Genomic DNA, 25,595 nt, shown 5'->3' with positions numbered 1-25,595 from the left:
TGTCAACAATATTTGTGAAATTTACCTCAAGGTTTGTCTCTTCTATTTTAGGGACATGGGGAATAGAAAGGACACCATGCTTGCACAGGTTGGCCAGTCACAGTCCTTCCAAGAATTCTGCAACAGCACTTGTCTTTCCCTGTATGAGGCCCGGCTGGAGAAGGGCCCGACACAGCCCCCCAAACCAAGTGCTCCTGCCCAAAGATGCAGTGTGTGCAACCACATGCGTGAGGTACCAATGCTTTGGCCATAACATTTTAGATGATGTGCTCCCAGCCATAGCATATCTCTTAGTTGTCAATCAAATGTATTTGGCGGGCAGGCAAGTTCCCATTCAGTTGTCAAAACGTGGTTTGGGACAAGCATGCATTGGCAGGCAAGTTGCAGAAGGGTGAGCAGGTTACTTTTCCCCATCGTTTATCAGTGCAATTTTGACGGCCAACTACAAGCTGAAAAAGTTTGAGGATTTACATTTACGTCATTTAGCAAACGCTCTTATCCAGAGCGACTTAAAAATTGGTGCATTCACCTTATGATATCCAGTGGAAAAACCACTTCACAATAGTAGATCTATATCTTTTTGGGGGGGAGGGTTAGAAGGATTACTTAATCCTATCCCAGGTATTCCTTAAAGAGGTGGGGTTTCAGGTATCTCCGGAAGGTGGTGATTGACTCCGCTGTCCTGGCGTTGTGAGGGAGCTTGTTCCACCATTGGGGTGCCAGAGCAGCGAACAGTTTTGACTGGGCTGAGCGGGAACCGTGCTTCCGCAGAGGTAGGGAGGCGAGCAGGCCAGAGGTGGATGAACGCAGTGCCCTTGTTTGGGTGTAGGGCCTGATCAGAGCCTGAAGGTACGGAGGTGCCGTTCCCCTCACAGCTCCGTAGGCAAGCACCATGGTCTTCTAGCAGATGCGAGCTTCAAATGGAAGCCAGTGGAGTGTGTGGAGGAGCGGGGTGATGTGAGAGAACATGGGAAGGTTGAACACCAAACGGGCTGCGGCGTTCTGGATGAGTTTTAGGGGTTTAATGGCACAGGCAGGGAGCCCCGCCAACAGCGAGTTGCAGTAATCCAGATGGGAGATGACAAGTGCCTGGATTAGGACCTGCGCCGCTTCCTGTGTGAGGCAGGGTCGTACTCTGCGAATGTTGTATAGCATGAACCTACAGGATCGGGTCACCGCCTTGATGTTAGCGGAGGTTTATCTACTGTTCCCTCATTAGATTTGAGCTCATTTTGCTCTGGCTAACATTAGTTGTTGATCTTGTTGTTTTTGATGTACATAGGCACCTGAGGGGGAGAGAGCCTACCTTTTCATGGTTGTTTGATTGATAGGGCTTTAAAGTTCCCAAATTCTATGACTCCCGTGGTGTTTACATATTTGCAGAAATCCATTCAGGTGGCTTTTGGCGAAAGCTTTCTAATAAGCTAAAGTCGCACTGTTGCTAATGCCTGTAAACACACAGTCCAGTTCAAAATGAATGATGGCAGGCCCGTGTGACAAATGGCTTATTTGCATATAGTCCTACTGTAGCTCTCATTGGCTATGGTGCACCAGTCTGTGTAGAGTTCAGTCCTGGACAATACATATATTTCTATTAGGTTTTATTTACTGCAATGTCTATTAATTGTCCAAAACCACGGCTGCTTTTTTATTTAAAAAAAAATTGATTTAACCTTTATTTAACTAGGCAAGTCAGTTAAGAAAAAATTCTTATTTACAATGACGGCCAAACCCGAATGATGCTGGGCCAATTGTGCTCCACCCTATGGAACCCCCAATCACGGCCAGATATGATTAAGCCTGGATTTGAACCAGGGACTGTTCGAATCCAGGCTGTAATCCAGGCTGTATCGCCTCTTGCACTGAGATGCAGTGCCTTAGACCGCTGCGCCACTCGGGAGCCCATATTGCTATAGAAAATTCACAAATGCCTTACTCTCCGTCATTACCAAACACAATGTTTAAAACGTGAAAATGACGACATCAAAGTTTATTTGTCACATGCGCCGAATACAACAGGTGTAGACCTTACAGTGAAATGCTTACTTACAGGCTCTAACCAACAGTACGAAAAAGGTATTAGGTGATCAATAGGTAGGTAAAGAAATAAAAACAGTAAAAATAACAGTAGCGAGGCTACATACAGGCACTGGTTAGTTGGGCTGATTGAAGTAGTATGTACATGTAGATATGGTTAAAGTGACTATGCATATATGATGAACAGAGAGTAGCAGTAGCGTAAAAGAGGTGGTGGTGGGTGGTGGGACACAATGCAGATAGCTCGGTCAGCCAATGTGTGGGGGCACTGGTTGGTCGGGCCAATTGAGGTAGTATGTATATGAATGTATAGTTAAAGTGACTATGCATATATGATAAACAGAGTAGCAGCAGTGTAAAAGAGGGGTTGGGGGGGGGGGCACAATGCTTGGCACTCCGGTACCGCTTGCCATGCGGAAGGTGTATGTGTGTATATTTTTTATATTATCTTTTATTTTAGCTTCGTATTCTTTCTGGGTGTGTGTGTATGAACAGATTTTAATATGATTTGATGTTGCTAAAACGCTGTCTGTTCCACTTAAATAGACCAACAAGAGTTCCAAACCTCTCTGCCGAAACCAGCTAGTTTTCAGTTTCCCCCTCCCACTCAGACCACTCCCAGACAGTCCTATGATCATTTTTGCTTGACTATTTTAATTGAAAACAATCAGTAAGGTACTTAATTGTTACATGGAAATGATTTGATATTGAGATAGAAATGGCGGCATTGGACCTTTAACACAATATGACTACACTTCCACAATGCTTTGCTTATGGTTTAAAATGCTATAGGCATTTTTGTTAGTCATACATTATATTGAAGCTTTTTTAAAGACTGCAGCGTCTACTCTAGCAACAAGTCAACATTTTATGCTTACCTCGAAAAGCTGGCACAAGCCTTACTTGTTCTGATTTGAGTTTCCCCCACCATCTGTTAGTCATTTGTCAATTTGTACAATAAAATTTATTAAAAATAAGTAGGCACTTTTTAATGCCAAGCCCTGCAAAACCACACAATAATGTGATTATGGTATACCTTCTTTAAAGTTGCCTTTGTGTTGGAAATGCTGGTAGGAGATCTGATCAGCACGCTTCAATTCGAGCTCAGTCAATGTAGTGTATGTGAAGTGTTTGTCACGTCATGGGCTTTTCCCAGAAGTAGTGACAAAGCATGCCTAAACCCTAGTGACACACATTTCACTGTCACCTCATGTTGATATTTCATAATTTAAAAGATTTTGTGTGTAGCTGTATCTATGCTGTGATTATGGAGTCTGCATGGGGCAGGAATTCTGTCAAACTTTGAAATCAATATCGACAAGTTTATGTTGCTGTTGAGTCTGTTTGTATGCTATGAGCAGGCAGCAGAATAAATTATAACCAACTACAAGATTTTGGCCGACTAATGGGAAATGAAAAAGGATGGCATTATTTGAAGTTAGGATTGATAGAATTCAGCCCCGAGTATCTTATCTTACCTTCCCTCTTCTGCCTCAGATCAACCATGAGGTAACCATGGGCAACATGATTCACCTGATGTGCAGCGATGCCTGCTTCAACCGTTTCCGCGCCACCAAGGGCCTGAAGACCAGCTGCTGTGACGCGTGTGGCACCTACATCAACACCTTCACCTCCCGGGCTGAGTACCTACTGCATGAGGGCCAACAGAGGAGGTTCTGCAACTCCTCCTGTCTCAGGCTGTATAAGATGGTGGGTGCTTCTCTCTTCTTGAATGTACAGTCTTGTAGTATTGAGTGATATGAGAGTGATTTGTCTGCTTAGTGTTTAATCAAAGTGTTGTCTTTGATTTCAGAAAAACACTAAGGTGCTCTCGTGTCAGTGGTGTAGGACTCTGTGTAAGAATTTTGACATGCTGTCTAAAGTGGATCAGTATGGCAAGACCAGACACTTCTGTTCTTTGTGCTGTATCGCCTCACATAAAGTTAAAACTTCTGGGAACACAGGTACATTCTACTCTCCTTGGCTTGTTTAATACTGTATTAATTCACCTTTGCTTAATCTGAATGTATTGACGTGATGTCTGACTGAATGGCTCTTCACTATTACATCTGCTTCTTTTCCAGTGCCCAGTGAAGCCTGCAGTTCCTGCAAAAGAAGCCCCTCTGAACCTTACTACTGTAAAACAAATGAGGCTGTGTACGTCTTCTGTAGCCCTAGCTGTTGGAGCAAATTTCAGGTTGGTTAAATCCATACCCTTAATAGAGTTTGGATAACACTACAACCTACAGATGCATTGTCCAGTATTTAGTCCCATTGTCTGCCAGATGTTTATACAACACTTTATTTCATGTGCGTTTGTTTTAAACGTAAATTGAGTGCTTCGGTTGTATAAAAATAAAAGTTGGTGATGGATTCTGAAAGTGAAAAAAAGGAGCCGTTAATATTTAGTGTGATGTACAGGCTTGGCCGTAGGTGCCTGTTAAGCAGAAAATGCTAGTTAAAATGCAGACCTGCAGAAGCTGCAGTGGAGAGCTCAGCCTCACTAGCCTCACTTCTGGAGCCCGTTAAAATAAAAACTCATCATAAAGCTCTTTAGTGTGGAGAGGGTCACCCTTTGAAAGCTTTTGCCTTTATTCTACCGAAGAACCTATGAATTAGGGATTGGTTTGTTTCTACAAAACCCTTGCAATAAAATGGCTGAGACTTTCTTGAGTCCCTCTTTGATACTAGTTCTGTGAGGTTGCGTGTTGTTTTTTTGTCTTGGCTTAATGTTTGCTGCTCATTCTCTTGTTAAATCTCCAATTTAAGAAATATACTCTTCTTCACAGAGCAACAGTCCCAATGGAGACCTCTACTTCAACTGTCTCTCTTGTCATAACATGTTCAGTGGGGTACCAGAAATCCTAGACTGGCAGGTAATCAAAATGTGCATTTTACATACATTGTGCCAAAAAGTGGTTTAGTGAAAACTTATTATTTTCAAGACTACTTCAAGAAGTACATCCACGATTCTGTGTGGTCCTACATCGCTCAGTTGGTAGATAATGGCGCTTGTTACACCAGGCTTGAATATATTATTATTTTGTTTGCTTTCAGGACTCAATATATCAGTTCTGCTGTAAGGAGTGCTGTGAGGACTACAAGCGTCTGAATGGTGTGGTTTCTGTGTGTGAGCACTGCAACCAAGAGAAACTGCTGCATAAGAAGATAAAGTTCTCTGGGGTGGAGAAAACCTTCTGCAGTGACGGTTAGGATGATGCATGCATTTCTGTGCGCATTTTTATATGCAATAGATTGTCGATTTACATGAAAACACTTTACTGTGTCTCTAGGCAGAGACTTATGTTTTTTTGTTGTCTCTTTTTTTTACAAAGGTTGCATTCTACTGTACAAGCAAGACTTTGCTCAACAACTGGGCCTGTGCTGTATAACCTGTACATACTGTTCTCAGACCTGCTCACGGGCGGTCACAGAGGAACAGGATGGCAACACATGGGACTTCTGCAGTGAAGATTGTAAAAGCAAATACCTCCTGTGGTACCTGAAAGTATGTCTGAACAATAACAATGCCATATTTACACCTTGACCATGCGACTGACCCTGAGAAGTTTTAGATGGCTGCCGGTACACAGGCTGCATTCAGTTCACCCTCTTTTTACTGTGCATAGTCTGTATGTGGTAATATAGACACTTTTTGTTTGAGGAATGGTAGCTTCAGAATGTATGGGCTAAACTGGCACAATATTGTCATCATGACAGAATGAATCCAGAATGTGCATGATTTGTGATCAAATTGTGTTAGTGGTGCCCTCTATTACCAGGCTACAATGTATGTACTGTATGTATGGTTGCTATGTGTGTTTTGAGCTGTGTGTGTTCTCCTAGGAAGCACAGTGCCATGCCTGCAAGCGTCAGGGGGAGCTCCTGGAGACCATCCACTGGAGGGGAGAGATCAAACACTACTGTGACCAGCCGTGCCTCCTGCGTTTCTACAGCCAACAGAACCAGCCCAACCTAGACACCAAGCAGGGCCCTGGGAGCCTGCTCAGCAGTGCGTTAGCTTCACATACACCAACACATGCAAACACAACACCCATACTGTATTTACCATAAACCCAATCCATACATATGGGAATTGTTTTTTCTAAGTGCGCTGTGTTGTATTATAGTTGTTTGATTTTCACTGTTTCACATAATGTTACAAAATTACTGCTATTGTTTTTGTGATTTCCCTAAAGTCTGTAAAATGTAAACACATGTTCGTCTCAGTAATTCGCTGTTAAACTTGTATATGTTTACTGGACTTACAGGTCATTCCCCAGAGTCTACACCTCCCCCTGCAGCTATAAAGACAAGTGAAGTAAGTGTGCTTTTTGACTTGCTGCTCCAAAAGTTGGGGGGGATGCCACCGAAAGGACACAAAAATGCATTTGATCTTGGCTTTTACCACGCATACAAACGTATTCTCTGCTTGAAAAAAAAACATGATTGGATTTTGAAATAAAGCAAAGAGCTACTTTTCTCTCTCAAATTTCTGCTGAGTGAACATCCAAACATTTATTTGTCAATGTTTCTGTTATTTTAGGCCACAGGAAGAGGCCTGAAGAGGACTGTAGCCAAGCCTGCTCCTCCCTTCACTCTACCTCTCTCCCAAAGGAACAAGTCCTCCATGTGTAAACCTATGATGGCCACTACAGGTGTCGCATGTAAACCTGAGATGAAGTCCCAGAGTTGCCAGACAGGTAATGGCGAATGTAATCCCATGTCCCTTTCTGTAGACTGGTTGGCTGACAACATAACGAAAATTATGCGTGCGCATCAATGTGGCCGGAAGGCGTGCGTTATGATTCTGACTGGTCAGATGGCTAGCAACAATGACAGGAAGCTGCCAAGTGGGGAATTGTAGGTGGTTCGTTTCAGCCCATTGTAGACTATATGACCAAAAGTATGTGGACACTTCCTCGTCGAACATGTCATTCCAAAATGATGTGAATTAATATGGAATTGGTCCCTCATTTGCTGCTATAACAGCCTCCACTCTTCTGGGAAAGCTTTTCACTAGATGTTGGAACATTGCTGCGGGGACTTGCTTCCATTCAGCCACAAGAGCATTGGTGAGGCCGGGCAGTGATGTTGAGCGATTAGGCCTGGTTCGCAGTCGGCATTTCAATTCATCCCAAAGGTGTTCGATGAGGTTCAGGTCAGGGTTCTGTGCATGCCAGTCAATTTCTTCCACACTGATCTCGAGACACTATTTATGTATGGACCTGGCTTTGTACATGGGGGCATTGTCATGCTGAAACTGGAAATGGGGGTCGGTTGCAGACGATTTTTACATGCTTCAGCACAGTCTCGTTCTGTGAGCTCGTGTGGCCTACCACCTCGCGGCTGAGCCATTCTTTCTCCTAGATGTTTCCACTTCACAATAACAGCACTTACAGTTGACCGGGGAAGCTCTAGCAGGGCAGAAATTTGCCGAACTGACTTTTTGGAAAGGTGGCATCCTTTGATGGTGCCATGTTGAAAGTCACTGAGCTCTTCAGTAAGGCTATTCTACTGTCAATGTTTGTCTATGGAGTTTGCATGGCTCGGTGCTCGATTTTATACACTTGTCAGCAACGGGTGTGGCTGAAATAGCCAAATCCACTAATTTAAAGGGGTGTCCACATACTTTTGTGTATATATAGTGTATCTTATTGATACCATGTCTTGTTTTGACTGTTGTCTAATCTAATATGGCAAAAAAATTCTAGCTAGCTAACCAACAACTGTAACGATGTAGTTGAGACTGCTCTTTGTATGTTTTCGATAAATGTATGTTTTCTATAAACATTTGGAGACTAAATATAGTTTACAGAGTCAACATTCTAAGCCAACCCCGTCTGTTTTGCTCCTTAGTTGCTCACACAACAACCAACCCATTTATGGGACTCACTAACTGTATTTAAGATGTATTTAAGATATATTCTTTAAGAATTAATAGGTATATATATCCATATGTCCAAAAATGGATGTCGCTGCTAAGGATTCTAGCTTTAAACAAAACATCCCTATTCATATGCTAAGAGCTTTATGTTAAATCAGGCCAAAATTATAATTAGCAATTGCAAAAGAAGCACCTTCATGGTTTTAATAAATGTTGTCTGTTTATTTCAGATGATTTCTTGCAGTCCCCACCTGTGGTGTTGCCAGTCCCTGTGCCTGTGTTTGTTCCTGTACCTTTGAATATGTACTCTCAGTACACTCCCATACCAATGGCCCTGCCTCTGCCGGTGAGTTGGTTTTGTCTAGGTCCTGTTGAGTATTGTGCAAAATTTACTCTAGGCTTATTGTCATTAATTTAGAGTCTAGAGTAACTCTTTGTTTCCACCCAAACGTGTTCCTTATGGGTGTCTACACACTGCTGCTATCTGTGGTTCTCTAGAGTGACTGTGTCCTATTTGTCTGCTTATTGTTTTTCTCTTTATTCTCTGTTAGATCCCTGTCCCCATGTTCCTACCCGTCACACTGGATCATATCGATAAACTTGTGGAATACATAAATGACCTGAAACTCCAGATCCCGTCTGATCCACTGGAGGCTGACATTCTGGCCATGGCAGACATGATAGCAGAGGAAAATAAAGGCAAGGGCTCCTCTGGATCTCTCTCTACTTAGTCAACTTGCCATTGATGTTCTAGATATAATTATTGTAACTATATGATGGTTATACGTGTTTATTTAGATCTGGACAGTGATCAGAAAGCAGACCCGTTGCTGAGGGACTGCACCTTATTTGATTCTTCATCCCAAGATGACATCCTCTCCATGGCCGTCAATATGGCTGATGTACTGACTGAGCCAGGTCAAGACCCAGTAGATGAGCTCACCAAAGGCAGGTTCAAGCTTTATAATATGTCATGTTTAGTGCAGGCGTCTCCAACAGGTTGATCGCGAGCTAACAGCCCACCTATAACAGCCCACCTATGAGTAGCTCGCCAAACAATTCTGAAAGTACATGCATTTTTACATGCACGTTCCACCGCAAACTGTCATGAACAAGCTAGCGTCCCACCCACGGTTCACACTATTCAACAGCCAGTGAAAAATCAGAGCGCCAAATTCAAAACCACAAAATGTCATAATTCAAAGTTCTCAAAACATATGACTATTTTATACCATTTTAAAGATACATGTCTCCTTAATGTAACCACATTGTCCGATTTCAAAAAGGCTTTGCGGCGAAAGCATGAAGTTAGATTATGTTAGGACAGTTCCAACACAAGAAAAACCACACAGCCATTTTCCTAGCAAGGACAGGCGTCACAAAAAACAGCTAAAATTATGCACTAACCTTTGACGATCTTCATCAGATGACACTCCTAGGACATCATGTTACACAATACATGCATTTTTTGTTCGATCAAGTTCATATTTATATCCAAAAACAGCATTTTACATTGCCGCGTGATGTTCAGAAAATATTTTGCCTCCAATACTGCCGGTGAATCAGCACAACAATTTACAAAAATACTCATCATAAACGTTGATGAAATATTCAACTGTTATTCAAAGAATTATAGATGAACATCTCCTTTATGCAACCGCTGTGACAGATTTCAAAAAAGCTTCACGGGGAAAGCACACTTTGCAATAATCTGAGTACTGCGCTCAGAAAAAGACATCAAGCAATACAGATACCCGCCATTTTGGAGTCATCTAAAATCATAAATAGCATTAGAAATATTCACTTAACTTTGATCTTCATCAGAAGGCACTTCCATGAATCCCAGGTCCACAATAAATGTTTTGTTCATAATTTATGTCCATAATTTATGTCCAAATAGCTCCTTGTTTGCGCGTTCAGTAAGTTACTCCAAATGTAGGAAGCGTGGCCAAAATATCACAACGAAAAGTCAAAAAAAGTTATATTTACATTCGTTCAAACGTTGTATAGCATCAGTCTTTAGGGCCTTTTTAACTTAGAACTTCAATAATATTCCAACCGGACGATTCCAGTGTCTTGAAAAACGTTTTGGAATACAGCTACCCCTCACGTGAATGCGCGCCAATGAACTCATGTGCTTTCCTGAGTCAACAACTTCCAACTTCCTCTGTTCGCTCTCTGTTCACCATAGACGCCTCAAACAACTTTCTAAAGACTGTTGATATCTAGTGGAAGCCTTAGGAAGTGCAAAATGAACCCTAAGTCACTGTGTGTTTGATAGGCAATGACTTGAAAGGACTACAACCACCAGATTTCCCACTTCCTGGTTAGATTTTTCTCAGGTTTTTGCCTGCCATATGAGTTCTGTTATACTCACAGACATCATTCAAACAGTTTTAGAAACTTCAGAGTGTTTTCTATCCAAATCTACTAATAATATGCATATTCTAGTTCCTGGGCCCGAGTAGTAGGCCGTTTAATCTGGGTACATTTTTTGTCCGGCTGTGAAAATACTGCCCCCTACCGAAGAGAGGTTAAAAAGACAAACCTAACACAATATCTGCCAATTAATTTCCAGTAATATTGCCCTGTCTGTATGGTGTGCGAGCTTGTCTATCACTCTGTGTGTAGCCAGTTGATGTGATACCGTCTTCTGGGTTGAAAGAAATACTTTCCCCAAAACCTTCTCAATTAAATGTTAGCTGCAAAGCATGCTTACCTGAGTAAGTATACCATTTGTTATTTGCCAACTTTGCCATGAAATGAGCAGCAGCGGTACAGAACCATCCTATACGTCACATTCCTCACTCGCAATTAAAGGCCCAGGTGCTCAATTAAAGGGCCATTGCACTCAATCCAAATGTATTACTTTTCTTCCAGACCTAAAAATGTTCTTCTGGTTTGATTTAAGCATTGACATGGACTCCGAACATCCAATGTCATTATTTTCTATGAACAATTGTAATTTTGAGATTGAAAAATAAAAAATTATATAAAACCAGGAAAAATAAAACCGAGAACATAATTTTGGAAAATATAAAACAGAATTTGGGGTGGGGGGGTCACAGATTTAATAGGGCCCCATTTAGTGGTTTATTAAATCCTTAAGTCTATTGACGCACCCGTGCGTCAATCTAAGTAACACAACAAAAAAACATAAAAATCTGTCAGTTTAAGCTAGATATGTTTATTTATTTTTTACATGGGTTGCATCTTAATCCACTGCATTCGCATGTCCTCCTTTCCGCATCTGCTGTGAAAGGTGGCCAAGCTACAGCGGTGTTTGTCAAACCATGAGACATCCTGAAAACCGGTCTCCTCACGAAAACGTCTTTAATATCCAAACGGTTTTGCCTAGAAAACTAAATGTGACCACTCTATGGAAAGATGAGACTCACAAACACGATGATCTTCTCCATTTTGCTTGAAGTCGGTAATGCTGATGTGCCAACTTCTGTCTGTAGCGTCAACCGGTTTGGCTAAAAACTAATATGACCCCGCTGTGGAAAGGGGAGACTCATGAACACGATGGCGGCTGAAGGTAACCCATACAAATTAAAGGAAGTTTGGAGGTAGTTTTTTTCCAACAAAAATAAGGGGTCCAAAAAACACATATTTCCTGAGGTTTCTTATCTCCTAGATATAGGACAGACACTTCAAAACCTTAATCATTAGGATTTATTTTTGGACAATTTTTTTATTTTTATTTTTTGCTATTTTTGCATGCGTTATTCAGTGCATATCTGTGGGCTATAGTAGTAAAGGCCAAATTCTATATTTTATCTATGTTTTTTCATCCCTAAAGGTGTCTCAAAATTCCAAATCAAATGGCTAAATGATCCATATTCCATATGTTAGCTTAGTGGAAATGCCCCCAACGACTTACAGGACCCAGGGAAGAGTTGCAGGGGAGAAGAGAAGAACAATGTGCCTATTTGAAAGCTATAAAAAAAAGTAGCAGCTGGCGACAGGTTTAGTTTTTTAAAAGTTGTTCTAATGCGGTAAAAGGTTGGAGACCCCTGGTCTGATTAGTTTGCTTTGCTGCCTGAGATGTGTAAACGTAGACTATAATTGCACACACTCTGTCAACAGTCTATGATATATATATTTTGTGTCCATTCTCATTTGTGTTCTTTAGCTTCCCTGGACCTGAACCCCAATGTTGATTTCCTCTTTGACTGTGGGATGCCGCCTCATGCTACTTCAGCAGAGCAGAGCGCCGACGTCACTGTTCAGAAGGTATAATTAAACACAGCCTATAATACAAGTGTATTCTGCCTGTCTTTTTCTAGACCTTTCTATGACTTTCATTTTGTATTGAATGGAATAGTGTCTTAAACGTTCAACTTATATGAGAGACGCAGTGGAATCACATAGGATGCTGGACATCAGGATAAAGCTGGCACCAACATGAGATGTCTTGGTGTCAGACTTACCGGAGACCAGTGCTCATGTTCTGCATGCTTAGACAGCTGCAACAGGGTCCCAAAGGTGAAATGGCTGAATAACAAATATATCCCTGGCGGAAGGCAGGCATGGTCCCCAACATGCGGCTCATGTAACATAAGGCAACGGTCACAAAACCTACAAGATGGACTGCTTACCAATGAACAGTGTCCTTAAAACAAGAGTATTTGACATATATACTGAAATGTTTACTTTTGCGCTTTGGTGGTCTCTTGGACCAGACAAATTCTTAATGCTCATTGCACGTGTAGAATTTATGTAATGGGTGTACTCGGAAGAGAATATGACTAACTAACCAACTGCAGTAGCTACCCCTTAACAGGTCATAGCAGTGTGATGTCTAATATAGGCTTTGTGTCACAGGGACCCAAGCGTCAGGCCATGTCAGAGATCACCCTACACGATCCCCTGGACAGTCAGCCTCTCGGCGCCGGTTTGAACAGCTCCCTTGGGGTCAAAGCCTGGAGGTCATGGGCCCAAAGCAAGCACTCGGACACTGACTACAGAAAACGTAGGATATCTCTTGACTGGAACTTTAAATGTACCCGTCTTTGATAGCTCTGCTTTGAGTTTGAAAGATCTCCTGTGAGTAAAATGGGCTGTAATGTTTCAATGTAATCCTGATAATAAAGTGCCTGTAATTTTCTCCCTTATAGAGAAACCATTAGACCTTCTGTTGTGTAGTCCTGAGGAACTGAACCATGGCCTGTCGCAGTTTGTCCAAGACATTGTTCATCCTAGAGGGCCGTGCTACAAGCCTGACAGTGTATTTTACCTCTGTCTGGGGATTCAACAGGTCTTGTAGTTAATATTTGCAATTTGTGGAAGAGTGGCTTATTCAAATCTTACATGATTTTATTTTTAGGAAAGGTCCCCCAAAAAAATATACAGTGTGTTCAACTAAAACATTTGAGCACAGTGGTTTTGTCTTGTATATTTTCCAGTATCTCCTTGAAAACAACCGGATGGTGAATATATTCACAGACCAGTTATATGTCACCTTTGCTGAGGAGCTGAATAAGATTGTCAGCCAATGGCTGCCTTCCATGTCACCTAATGGTGAGTTGATATTTCTATTTTATTTTCACACATTTTAGGTATGTGTCGTATTTGGGGTGTAAGTAATGTGTTTGGGTGCAGGTGGTCTCGGTTCTCGTGTCCTGGAGGAGCACCTGTGGGAGTGTAAACAGCTGGGTGTGTACTCTCCCTTTGTCCTGCTCAACACTCTCATGTTCTTCAACACCAAATACTTTGGTCTGACCACCGTGGAGCAGCACCTCCAGCTCTCCTTCTCTACAGTCACGCGCCAGGCCAAGAGGAGGTCTACACCACATGGCATGGTCAAGTCGTCTAGTGTCTGCTATCACCCCAAATCACAACACAAGAGAACAAGTAAAGGTGAGAATTTGTGTGACTCTAGCCAGGTTTCTATGTAATTGACGACAGATTTTCATGCGAATATTGTAAAATCTGCATAAAGAGAATGTGCTTTTTCCCACCAGTGGTGTGTTTCCACCAAACAGACTTGTTGCAGATAAGTCAGTGTGTGTGTGATGGAGTAGTGGACACAACATACTTTTTCGCTTAAGTTTTCATGTAACGAATAAAAATCTAAAGTTCAATGTGTTTCCATCGCATTTTCAGCTCTACCGATAGTTTTGTCACAAACTGTGCCTACTCTGGTTTTGGCACGTGCGCTGTAGCCAACAGCTCTCAGATACAGTGCAGGTAGGCTAGTCTACATGATGAGCTTACTATGGATAAGAGTGAGAATATTTGTCAAACGGCAGTAAAGCATTGATCATCATGTCACCAGAATAAGACCCTCGATATTTATTAGAAAGGGGCATTAAGATCACTGCACTTTAACCACCCTGTGAAGTTCATAATTTATTTCATCTGTAGCCTAATAAACTGCATGCTTTCCCGAGTTGTAGTGAAAGGACCACACACCATATCACTGCGTGACTCTTAAGTTTACTTCGATATGATGGTTATTATGTCAATATTCACGCATGAATGTGTTTCCACTGCCATTTCTCACATAATGAATTATACCGACATTAAAAAGATCCCACCATGTCGAACGGACAAATGATCTGTCAGCATTTATAAAATTGTACCGAAACTACGTCTCCATCACAGCTGTTGTGAATTTTTGTATTTATGATACAAGTCACAACACAACATTAGCATTAATTTGTATTTTTCATATCTGAGATTTGATTTGGTATAAGAAAGCCCAGTGAATGAGAAGTGTTAATATGCTCCTTAGCCCAATGGATGATTGGCTAGTTGTCATTCCCAGTAACCAATGAGAGATTGCATTGCTTTGGGTCATGGGCCATGACCCCAGCCTGGGGGGGAAGCAGGTCGCCTATCTTGAGTTGTACCACATTTCAGCTGAATGACAGGGGGGCTGACCAGGGCTAGGGTATGGAGTCATTTTACATGAATATCTACAACTAGGTGAAATTAAATCTTTGAGTTCATATTTAGAATGTTTGAAAGTCTAGTATAGCGTTATGAGGTCCAGTTTAGTGGTAAGAATGTATTTTCCAAAACATCCTAAAAATACTGTGCTTGTAGATATAATACGCTATTTCCAACAAAACATTTTCAACTCTAGTAATTTTATATAATTTGGATGTATACTTGACCAAAGCATTGTAGGATCTTTGCCTTTATCTGCTGAGGAATGATAGTTGACATTTGTCTTAAAGGGTTTTTCTTATTATTAACTCCCCTTATCACTACAGTTTTTTTAAATGCAATTAGATGGTGACGGGTCATTTTCTTAGGCAGGACCACCACTCCTAAACATGGTCCTGCTGACCGCAAAGAGCTTCCATTGAAGATAAATTAGTAAAAACACAAACTGTCTTCCAGCGATCAAATAACGTGGTGCTAATGAGTTGTACTGCTTGGAGTCCAACTCTTGTGAAATTGTCCTTGTGCCAGTTGTTTATTTAAAACATATAGGCTAGCCTAGACCCACATCTCCATCCTACTCAGTGTTTTTCTGATTACTGGCATGTTCTGACTGAAACATAATCACGTGTTTTAACGTAGGTCTATTTTCAACTCTGCCTGACCATTCTCTGGATATCAGTGTCACTAGCTAGATTCCTCTGGCTTTGTAGGTCAGTTTGAAATGGATCAGTTTGGTACTACTTTGGTGGTTTTATGCTGATGTATAACATTTTAAAGGATTTTAGTGTGACATTGTCACCTGTTGACAGTTGGTGTCCTATGAGTGCTTGTCTTAAATATTACAAATAATAGTGAGAGCTGTTGATGTAGGAGAAGGAAGTTGTTGCCCCCCCTGGTTGGTCCATACTGCTATTCGCAGTGTGTCGGACAGCTATTTATACCACAAAGTGGAGTTCTTTGAAGAGCTGCTAAGCATGGGAGGTGTACCATGGTATGTGTCTTAGAACTGGCCCTGGCCATACACACTACAAACGCCAACCCCTGGCCTGCCACTGTTTGGGGGAAACCAAGGGAAAACCAGGAATCTAAAAGGAGCAACTCTGAGTTGTGCAACATGATTTATGAGTAGAGAATCTCTGACTGAATGTCTGAAAAGTGTTTTAGATGTAGCTAGCTGCACAATAAATAAAGTCCATAAAACATGTGGGCTTGTGACCATGACATCCAAAAGTACCTTTTATGTAGGAAAGACCCTGTCCATTGCAAAATAATATTAATTTCAAAAACCTTTTTATTTTATGACAGACAGTGACATGACAAACAAAACTGTTCCCCATAACTGTCTGGCCATCAACTTAATCAGTTTAGCTTGGCCCTAACTGTAGCCAAGTGTTAAAATAAACACCAAGGGGTCAAACAGTGAAGTGAGCCTGTACTCTGTTCTGTTTACACACAGAGGGCGGCTTGGGAAAGAGGAAACGGGATGAGCCTTCTGAGCTGGAGCAACAAGAGAACCGGTTGAACCCTCTCAGATGCCCCGTCAAATTCTTTGAGTTCTACCTCTCCAAATGGTAAGCAATGTAGACTGGCCAGGTACGCACAGCAGCATTTGAAACACCAGTTGAAGGCCGTGGACTATCCCTGGGTGTCATAGATTTTGAATTGGTTTCATTTATTCATTCCAATGTATCAAACTGTATAGTTTCCTTTGTTAGATTCACATATGGTGTCTGTCTTTGTGTTCCTACAGCTCTGATGGTGTGCGGAGCAGCTGCAGTGCATTCTACCTGCAGCCAGAGAGCACATGTATGGCCGAGAGTCCTCGCTGGTATTCTGACATCCCCATGGACAAGGGCAGACTGGGAATTATGCTCAACAGGATCCTGGCTGTCAAGGATGTCTATGACGAGCACCCGGGACAGGGAGACATGGACTGACAGCCACGCAACAAGTTTATATAGTGTACATTGCTGATGTGGAAGCCGCTAGCACAAGTTACTTTTTCCATTTATTTGTTTTTATTTTGTAATTTAGACGCTCTTATCCAGAGCGACTTACAGTAGTGAGTGCATACCTTTTCGTACTGGTCCCCCGTGGGAATCGAACCCACAACCCTGGCGTTGTAAGCACCATGCTCTACCAACTGAGCCACACAGGACCCACAACCCTGGCATTGTACTAACTACAATGCCTTTAGTTGTTCCATGGTTGTTATATCACCCCTACACAAATAGTTCAGTGAGCATTTCCCCCATAGAATTACCATTGTAGCTAGATCTGTATAGAAACTATATTAGCACTGCCGTATACCACCCTCAGTTCAGATAATGTATTTGGAACGCTTAGGTACTTTGGGCACTGTCAAAGACAACTAGTTGAAAGGTCTGGTTTGTATTGGAAACCCATATATTTGTTTGTTATGAAGTGTGCAGAACAGCTGTATAAAAGTACTTTACTTTAGTTCATAAAACTATTTAATTGACACTGCATTTAACCCCCTATGCCAGCCTCACTGGATTTTGTTTCATTCAAAAGCTTAATGTTCATACACTGATAACATAAACACTTTAAATCTGTGTTTACCCTGTGGCCAGTGAGGTGGAAACCATTTATTGCTGCCGGAGATGTTCACATGTACAGTATCAAGAAACTCAGTCATGGCAGACCTTTTACTTCATAGCTAATGTGTATATATATTGCCCCTCATAATTTCTTAATTTCTTATTGTTACAATCATATAACCAACCGTTCATTAAACCACACAAAAGAAGCCTAACTTCATGATAGAAATCTTTTATTTTAAACTTTTTGATCCTGCTTAGATTGTCTTTCATTTACAAACTTACGGTTTAATGCATTTTATGTCCTGAATGTCTTGAGAAAAGTTGATTATGTACTATAAAGTTTATTTTCTGTCTTTTTCTAATTGAAGGAATCAAGAATGAATGTCTTGTACAAATTCTTCATAAACAACAGTTCACTGTTCATGGTTGTAAAATCAAATGCATGCTGTATCTTAACAGAAAAATGTAAACTTTCTAGTGGGTAGTCTGTGCCAAAAGTATTACACAGATGAGCAATTGCTTTGGCATTATTTCCAGTCAGAATAATCAGCATATTATGGGTTCATAAGGAAACAGCTTGTTTTGGAACACTTTGAAATATTATACTGTGCATGGCAAATGTTTGGGTGATGAGAGCGAACCTCCAACAATTGCTGTTTGCATACCCAAACTAACTTATTTATGAAGATTTGGACTTTGATTGGCCTCTCTTTGCATACAGACTCACTGGCAACCCTCTCCAGTTAGCAATATGGCACTCGTCCTTTACCTCTGGGAGTTGTGCAAGTCAGACTTGGGTCTCGTCGGTTGACCAAGGGATTGTTCTGTACAGTAACATAACTGAAGAAGAACAGGAGCCCACCTCTGTTTCTAGCACTACACATAGCAACTGACATCCTTTTCAGTTGGAGAAGTTACATTTTCAGGAGTAAAATGTTTCATGAAAATTAACTACCTTGAACAATTAAACAAAATGATCATAAGCCTCTACAGAAGGTTTTTGTTACTGGCCCCTGACAAATGAGGTGATCTATCCTGCTTTTTAAGTCTGTTTTCACCCCTCAAATTCCCACTTTAGAAGGTTTCTAATTCAAGTAAAATCTGGTATATATTGTTTTAGATAAGACAGACATTGTCCATTCTGATTAAGAATGTCATAAGAGGAAATAAGATTGTCTTCCATATTGTTCCTTCCCTAACCTTGCTCTCCTGATACAATGATTTCCATCAAAGGCACATTGTATACTCTGGTACAGGGTGAAATGTATATTGTACAAATTTGACTGACACTTTTTGACTGTGACAAGGTGTTACGCTTGTGTATGTATACACCCTGGTATTATACTACGGAAATTGTTTCCAAAGCTACAATGAGGACTTGTGAAGAGCAGAATCAACAACCTCTGAAAACTAATTTGCTTTTGAGAAGGAAACGGCTCAATTATTACATTAACTGTTAACCATTATGTTAATGCATCTCCAGAAGTCCTACTCTGGACACAAGTCAGTAGGTCCATGGCCCAATACTTTTCCCCCCCACCTCTAAGGTGGAAACACAAAAGTTTGAATCTTTAGGCCAAGCACCAGTATAAAACCCAGTGGTGGAAATGTGCCATAACTGTCCCTCAGATCTTCAGATCATCTAGTCTGGTCTTACTATTGCTGTGCTTGCTGGATCGACTGGGTCGCCGTTGTTTCTCTGAAGGTGACTCTGGAGCAGAACTGGAGCCTTTCCTTTCTGTGGTGTCACCCCCTTCTGGTTTACTGTTCATCTCTACGGCCAGGTTGTCTCTGTTCTGCTTGTAAGCCACTTTGCTGTTGTAGGGGTGGTAGGCAGAGTCAGGCTCATTCAAGATGTACTGGTCTGCATGGTAGGGCTCAGGGGCTGGGTGGTGCCTGGGGAAGTAGTTATAGTTTGGGACAGAAGGCACCACTGCCTCGCTGGGGGCCTTGGACCCTGTCTCACATGTGGACTGGACGTGTCTGTACCGGCGGCACTTGGTGAACCCCAGGTGATACATCTCCACTATGTTCAGCACCAGTGATATGCATGCCACTGCCAACATGAAGAGGATGAAGATCGTCTTCTCTGTGGGCCTGGAGATGTAGCAGTTCACCACGTTGGGACAGGGTGAGCGGTTACAGGTGTACAGAGGTTTCAGCTCAAACCCATAGAGCAGGTACTGAGCTATGATAAATCCCACCTCGAACAGGGTTTTGAAGATGATGTTGAAGACGTATGTGCGCAGCAGGACCCCCTGCAGGCGGATGCGGCCCAGGTCGTCCCGGACGGGGGGCTTCTTGGGTTTGGCGTCAGGCAGCAGCTGCTGCTTGTCATTGTGGATGGCCAGTTGCTCAGCCAAGTCTTTCTCCTTCTGCTTCTGTTTCTCCTCCATGCGCACCAGGTGCAGGATGTGGCCCAGGTAGATGAGAGTGGGCGTGGACACGAAGATGATCTGCAGCACCCAGAAGCGGATATGAGAGATGGGGAAAGTCTTGTCATAGCAGACATTCTGACAACCAGGCTGCTTGGTGTCACAGGTGAAGCCAGACTGCTCATCACCCCACACTTTCTCAGCTGCAGCCCCTAGCACCAGGATCCTGAAGATGAAGAGCACGGTCAGCCAGACCTTGCCCACTACAGTGGAATGCTCCTGGGCGCTCTCCAGAAGCTTGCCCAACAAGTTCCAGTCCGCCATAGTGGCTCACTCATAGGCTCAGTCTTACAGAGAGATCTGAAACAGGAACCTGCAATCAGAATAAAAACAATATAAACGAATGTACTGCATCAGACAAACATCACAATTGGATTGAAAACCGTTGCATAACTTGGATAGCTTAAGGAAAATGCCTCACCCTTACTATATTATTACACCCAGGGTGGCATAATAAATTAACCTATGCTGATGCATTTTCATTTATGATCTATTTGGTTGTGAAAGTTTCATTTACAGATAAAAGCCAATTATTTTTACTGTGGCTAAACAGACCTCTACAGCTCAATGTGTTTGTAGTTTTTTTTTGTGTGTTTGAGAGTGTTTCTGTAAATTAACCAGATTCACTTTTATATATTAGGTTCTGCTCCAAGTTTCTGTGGTTCAGATTATTTTATCATGAAAACGTTTGTTCAATACATTAATCTGGTCCCTGCAGAGGCCAACTAAGTGAGATTGGTGCTTCCTGACAATTTGCCATAATTTCTCTACAGAGAAACGCCCATGCTTTAACAAGTTAGCAATCTATGGCCTTGTCCTTTCCACACAGTTTATTTTTCCTAAACTGGAGTCCTAATCCCGAAAATGTGGAGAGGTTCTGAAGAACATGAAGAAGAGTATAATGTTGGTCATGTACCTAGAGTGTTGCCATATGCTTGTGAAACGTCGTGTAGAAAAGCTCAGGGTGCATCTTTTTTGGTTTTACCTTAATTATTCTGAAAGAAATAATTTCCTCAAAGTTCCTCTGTTTTTATTAGCATGTTTCACACCACAGGCAACAGCAGGATATAACACCTGTTTCCCTGAGGAGAAACCGCCCATCAAGTAGACCTAGGGTTGCAAATACCAGGAACATACTTTCAATAAATTCCCTGGTTTTCCAGAAATCCTGGTTGGAGGGTCCGTGTTTCCTGCTTATTCCGGGAATCTTCCAACCGAGATGTCAGGAAAACCAGGGAATTTCGTGAAAGTTCCCGGAATTTTACTACCCTAAGTAGACCACTACATTTACGTCATTTAGCAGACGCTCTTATCCAGAGCGACTTACAGTAGTGAAAGCATACATTTCTTACATTTTTTTCCCCCCTACTGGTCCCCCGTGGAAATCGAACCCACAACCCTGGCGTTGCAAACACCGTGCTTTACCAACTGAGCCACACGGGACCACTATCATGTTATTCGTTGTAGAATGGATTATGAATATTCATCACTGTCATTGTAGTTAGTTTTAGGCTAATTGAAATGTTTGTGTATTTAGTATGCAATATATCCGGAATAGATCATACCAATAGGCTGACACCCATTTGAAAGGTTCTACAGTATACTGTATGTATCTCATACTGAACCTGTTAGTAGTCCCAGAAGACCCTGCCTGTCATCTTATAATTATAGTGCCTAGTGAAAGTCTACACCAAGGTTATTATAGTAAACTAAAACTAATCTTGAAAAAATGATTTAGTCAAATTAAATTAACAAACCTGTTTGAAAAACAAAAACTATACTGAAACTGTTATGTTTGACTCCAAAACTAAATACAATAAAATAAAATAAAAATTCTCAACTTTGGGCATTCAAGCTTTTGTGGGATTTTCAAGCTACTGAATCCGGCTGGTAAATGCGGCAACGAGATGGCCTTCTTTCAAAAAGGCCTAGCTTTGCATAACTTTCGCTAACTATCACTAGCTAACAAGGGGGGAAACAGGTAGGTAGCTAACTTGATTCTTCTTACATGTACTACTACGGTTAAAAAGCATAGGATTGGTGTAAACATGGGCGAGAGAGAATTTCCTTCTACCTTATCGTTTTGCACCATTCTATTCCTTTTAAAATCAATTCACTTTGAGATTAACTTTATAATTTAAACTAACCTAACCATACCTCTTGAGAACCCAAAACCATACAGCCATTGGGTTCTCGTTTGAACAATTGATCAGAGCAGGGCAAACATTTACAACTGTCCCGACGCTCTGTCTAACCGTTAATAATCACTGTGTGCAATACGATTTTGGAAACCTCAGAAATTCTACTTTCATATCAACCCAAAATGATTGTACAAAGACAAAAGATACATTTACTTTGTGCCGTTTTAACACAGATTCCCACAGAGGTGTTTTGCATTGCACTTTCTGAGCTAATGGGGGAAAAAATGTAGGCTCGAAGCTGTATTACACAAAAAACCTCTGTGGAAATCTGTGGTTAAACAGCTAACAGTAAATATATCTTTCGTATTTGTAAAGTTATTTTTGGATGTTAATTAAGTTGTGTTCAAGTTTTTCCAAACCGTATCACAAGCAATAATCAATTGTTTCTAGATAGAGCTTTTCACACTTGACTAAATCTCCTCAGCTAATCAAAAGGGATGTGGAATGACTCGAATGTAGCATTGGAATCATGAGAAGGGCTTACCTAACCTACTGTAATACCTGACCCATCACCTTATGTATTAATGACCCCCAGTCGCAAGAAGTGGCATCCCCAAAAACCTAAAAAACAATACAACCCAAATGGCTCCTAGCCTCCCATGTATGCTTTCGGTCCCTAACCCTAAAAATGAAACTAAATCATATAAAAACGAAATACAAATATTTTATACAACTCAAACTAAATAAAAACTAGCAAATCAGGTTTGAAAACTAACAAACTAAACTGAATTCAAAATAAAAATAGAAAAAACGAATAGAAAAAAACCTGAATATAAAAACACAAAACTATAATAACCTTGGTATACACAACAGTCTTAACATTTTGCTGCTTTAAAATTACATTTGACAAATATCCTACTGAAGTACACAACCTACTTTGAATAAGATTCTACTAACTTTGCACAACTCTTAGTAAATTTGGTTGGGAGTCATTGATGGACAGCAATATTTAAACCTTTCAAGCAGATTTAAGTAGGACTGAAACTGGACCAACGAGGAACACTCAACATCTATTGGAAAGCCATTCGGGTGTGTCGTTGGCATTAACATTTGTGTAATTTCCCGTTGAAAAATAAAACCCTATCCCAGGGTTCGAAATGCAGCAGACTGAGGCAGGGTTTCCTCTAACTTTTCATCTGTGCTTTGCTCCTTTCATATTTATTTTCGTTCTGATAAAGTCCCCAGTCTATGGCGGTGACAAGCATACAACATGATGCTGCAACCACAATATTTGAAAATATTACCTTATTAGATTTCCTTTTAAAGCATAAAAATGTGAAGAATGTGCAAGGGGTGTGTAGACTTTCACGAGTGACTATGTACCCATTGAATGCACACTAAGTACTGACTGTACCCATAGTATGCACTGGAGCAGGTAGTGGCCTGGCCACTGAATCCTACTGCCAGGCAGTATAAACCAGAAATCAGATGGAGGATCTCCAAGACAAACACTGACACACATGGCCTCGACAGGGTGTAGCTCTCGTCTCCCTAGATATAGGTTTCCAGGGGTTGAGTTGTCACTTTACTAAACATACTGATTGATGCCAGTTAGACTTGCCTATGGAAGTGGCGGTCAGGTTCCCAGATGAGTTTCACTTTCCATACAGGTATTTTAAAGTTATTAAAAACTAGGATGCTGTTACCTAAGGGCCTTCCATGACAGTGTACTGTACATGTGGATGGCCAAGAACTTGTATCAATCTAGGATTTCTCTGATTACATTCCTCGTAGTCCATGGTTTAATCATCTCAGACTTCATCTGCTAAACTATGCTCTTATTACACACTAATATTATTTGATAACAACACTGGCCTGGTTAGTAGAGACATTAAAGCATTGCACTGCAACTACACTCACTGTAATGGTTGACTTCCCTCATTACAGTTTGAAGTTGTACCACCTGTGATTGGAAATCCCATAGGGCGGCGCCACAATTGGCCCAGCGTCATCCGGGTTTGGCCGGGGTAGGCAGTCTTTGTAAATAAGAATTTGTTCTTATTGCCTAGTTAAATGCCTAGTTGCCTAGTTAAATATAGAGGAAATGGTTGAATGTATTATTATTTGGTGAAATGTATGATGTAGAAAGGGAGAGGTTGTTTGACAGGGTCAGAGAGGTTGGACGGGAATGAGTGGGTGGTATTTTGGGTGGGGGTGATGGGAGTAGTGAGGTTATTATTTTATTTTATTAGAAATTCAGGGTTAGTTAAGAGAATATAATGGTATAGATAGGTTGTGACCGGCCTCACACTCCAGTACAGTAGGTGGCGGTGTATGCACCTGTCAGTTGGTTGCAATTTGCCAATAATACTTGAAGAAGATGAATAAGATGAATTAATGGACGTGGCCAACACACTTAACAATATAGAAGATAGAGGTTTTTTTATACTGAGAAGAACTGAATATGTTTTTAAATAACATTCATAGAATGTTCTCTGAACTTTATTCAACTTTTCTTGTGGTTTTTATGGAAAGTTTTCTTAATGTTCCTCGGAACAATTTGAGAACATTACTTTAAATACAACCAAGAGGAAACCTGTACAGTAGGAAACGTTATGCTGAAGTACTGAAATTCACACAGAAAAACTTTGTTTCTTAACGTTCTCAGAACAAAGTGAGAACATGACTTTAATAGAACCATGAGGAAACCTGTAAGAAACGTTATGCTGAAGTACTGTAATTCCCACAGAAGAATATTGATTCTCTGAACTAATTTGAGAACATTCCCAATGTCAAACCAGTTGGAGAACATTCCTAGAACATTACCAAAATTGAAAAGAAATGTATCCATCTTTGAACTTTTACGAAACGTTCTGTTAAAGTAATGAAATACCAAGAAAATAATGTTTTTTTGTCAAGTTCCTTAAATGTGCTGAGAATGTTCAAAAGCCAAGCAACTATCCTGCATCATTGCCAGACGTTTTGGGAAGGTTGTATGCAATAACAAAAAAATATATACATGTATATGTTTCATGTTTATGAGGAAACATGTATGGTAGGAAATGTTATGCTGAAGTACTGGTTATGCAAAATAACCATAGAACAACCACACTTTCACCAATTTCTAAGAAACATATGGCTTTCAGAACATTATGTGCTAGCTGGGTATTGACCATATTACTGACCATATTAATGATTTCTAATGTATGTTTCTTCAAGACCCACCTTCCCATAATGCTCATCTCCAGTGAAATTGCAGATCCAGTAGTGGCGTCTCCACTTAGGTCGCTATCACAGTCTACACTGTGGGACTCCTGTCCCCGACAAGGCCATGTCCTTTGATAGTGATGACACTACACTGCTAATGTTAAGCGCTCTTGTCTCCAAATGGTTTCAACGAGTTTTCAGCTCTTGTTGAATCTCCTTACTAACGCCCAATAAATGTGTTCTGTAAAAGTAAACACCAATAGGACCTCTGTAAGCACCCTCTTTCACTGTGTCAGTTAGCTAGGATGAGAACACTCACTCTCTGTTGAGAATTATAAGGCCCACTGCTAAAGTGATGTTTCTTTATGACTGAGTGGCGTCTAAGTAGTCCAATGGGGGGGTGGGTTTAAGTCTTGCGTGGCAT

The 25,595-nt window shown here is 41.1% G+C and overlaps 2 protein-coding genes across 2 annotated transcripts in view; one reads left to right on the top strand and one right to left on the bottom strand.

Moving 5' to 3' along the window:
- The window catches only part of LOC115149091 (zinc finger MYM-type protein 3), a 20,906-nt gene extending 3,156 nt beyond the window's left edge, over positions 1-17,750 (top strand). The window contains exons 6-25 of the mRNA XM_029691606.1: positions 52-232; positions 3,535-3,747; positions 3,851-4,001; positions 4,122-4,234; positions 4,827-4,913; positions 5,095-5,245; positions 5,373-5,545; positions 5,884-6,049; positions 6,309-6,358; positions 6,584-6,740; positions 8,155-8,270; positions 8,476-8,623; positions 8,723-8,872; positions 12,063-12,163; positions 12,755-12,902; positions 13,048-13,187; positions 13,336-13,450; positions 13,532-13,789; positions 16,281-16,395; positions 16,575-17,750. Coding sequence (XP_029547466.1) covers positions 52-232; positions 3,535-3,747; positions 3,851-4,001; positions 4,122-4,234; positions 4,827-4,913; positions 5,095-5,245; positions 5,373-5,545; positions 5,884-6,049; positions 6,309-6,358; positions 6,584-6,740; positions 8,155-8,270; positions 8,476-8,623; positions 8,723-8,872; positions 12,063-12,163; positions 12,755-12,902; positions 13,048-13,187; positions 13,336-13,450; positions 13,532-13,789; positions 16,281-16,395; positions 16,575-16,761 — 2,920 coding nt within the window. The 3' untranslated portion in view covers positions 16,762-17,750. The remainder of the gene's footprint in view (positions 1-51; positions 233-3,534; positions 3,748-3,850; positions 4,002-4,121; positions 4,235-4,826; positions 4,914-5,094; positions 5,246-5,372; positions 5,546-5,883; positions 6,050-6,308; positions 6,359-6,583; positions 6,741-8,154; positions 8,271-8,475; positions 8,624-8,722; positions 8,873-12,062; positions 12,164-12,754; positions 12,903-13,047; positions 13,188-13,335; positions 13,451-13,531; positions 13,790-16,280; positions 16,396-16,574) is intronic.
- LOC115149092 (gap junction alpha-3 protein-like) lies at positions 17,630-25,595 on the bottom strand. Its single transcript, XM_029691607.1, has 2 exons — positions 25,190-25,595; positions 17,630-20,136 (listed from the first exon to the last, which is right to left on the bottom strand). Exon 2 carries the CDS (start codon positions 20,085-20,087, stop codon positions 19,014-19,016), a length of 1,074 nt encoding a protein of 357 aa, XP_029547467.1. The 5' UTR covers positions 20,088-20,136; positions 25,190-25,595; the 3' UTR covers positions 17,630-19,013.

This window comes from Salmo trutta, chromosome 15, assembly GCF_901001165.1.
Source record: "Salmo trutta chromosome 15, fSalTru1.1, whole genome shotgun sequence".
NCBI lineage: Eukaryota > Metazoa > Chordata > Actinopteri > Salmoniformes > Salmonidae > Salmo > Salmo trutta.
This window is presented reverse-complemented; position numbering and strand designations above follow the sequence as displayed.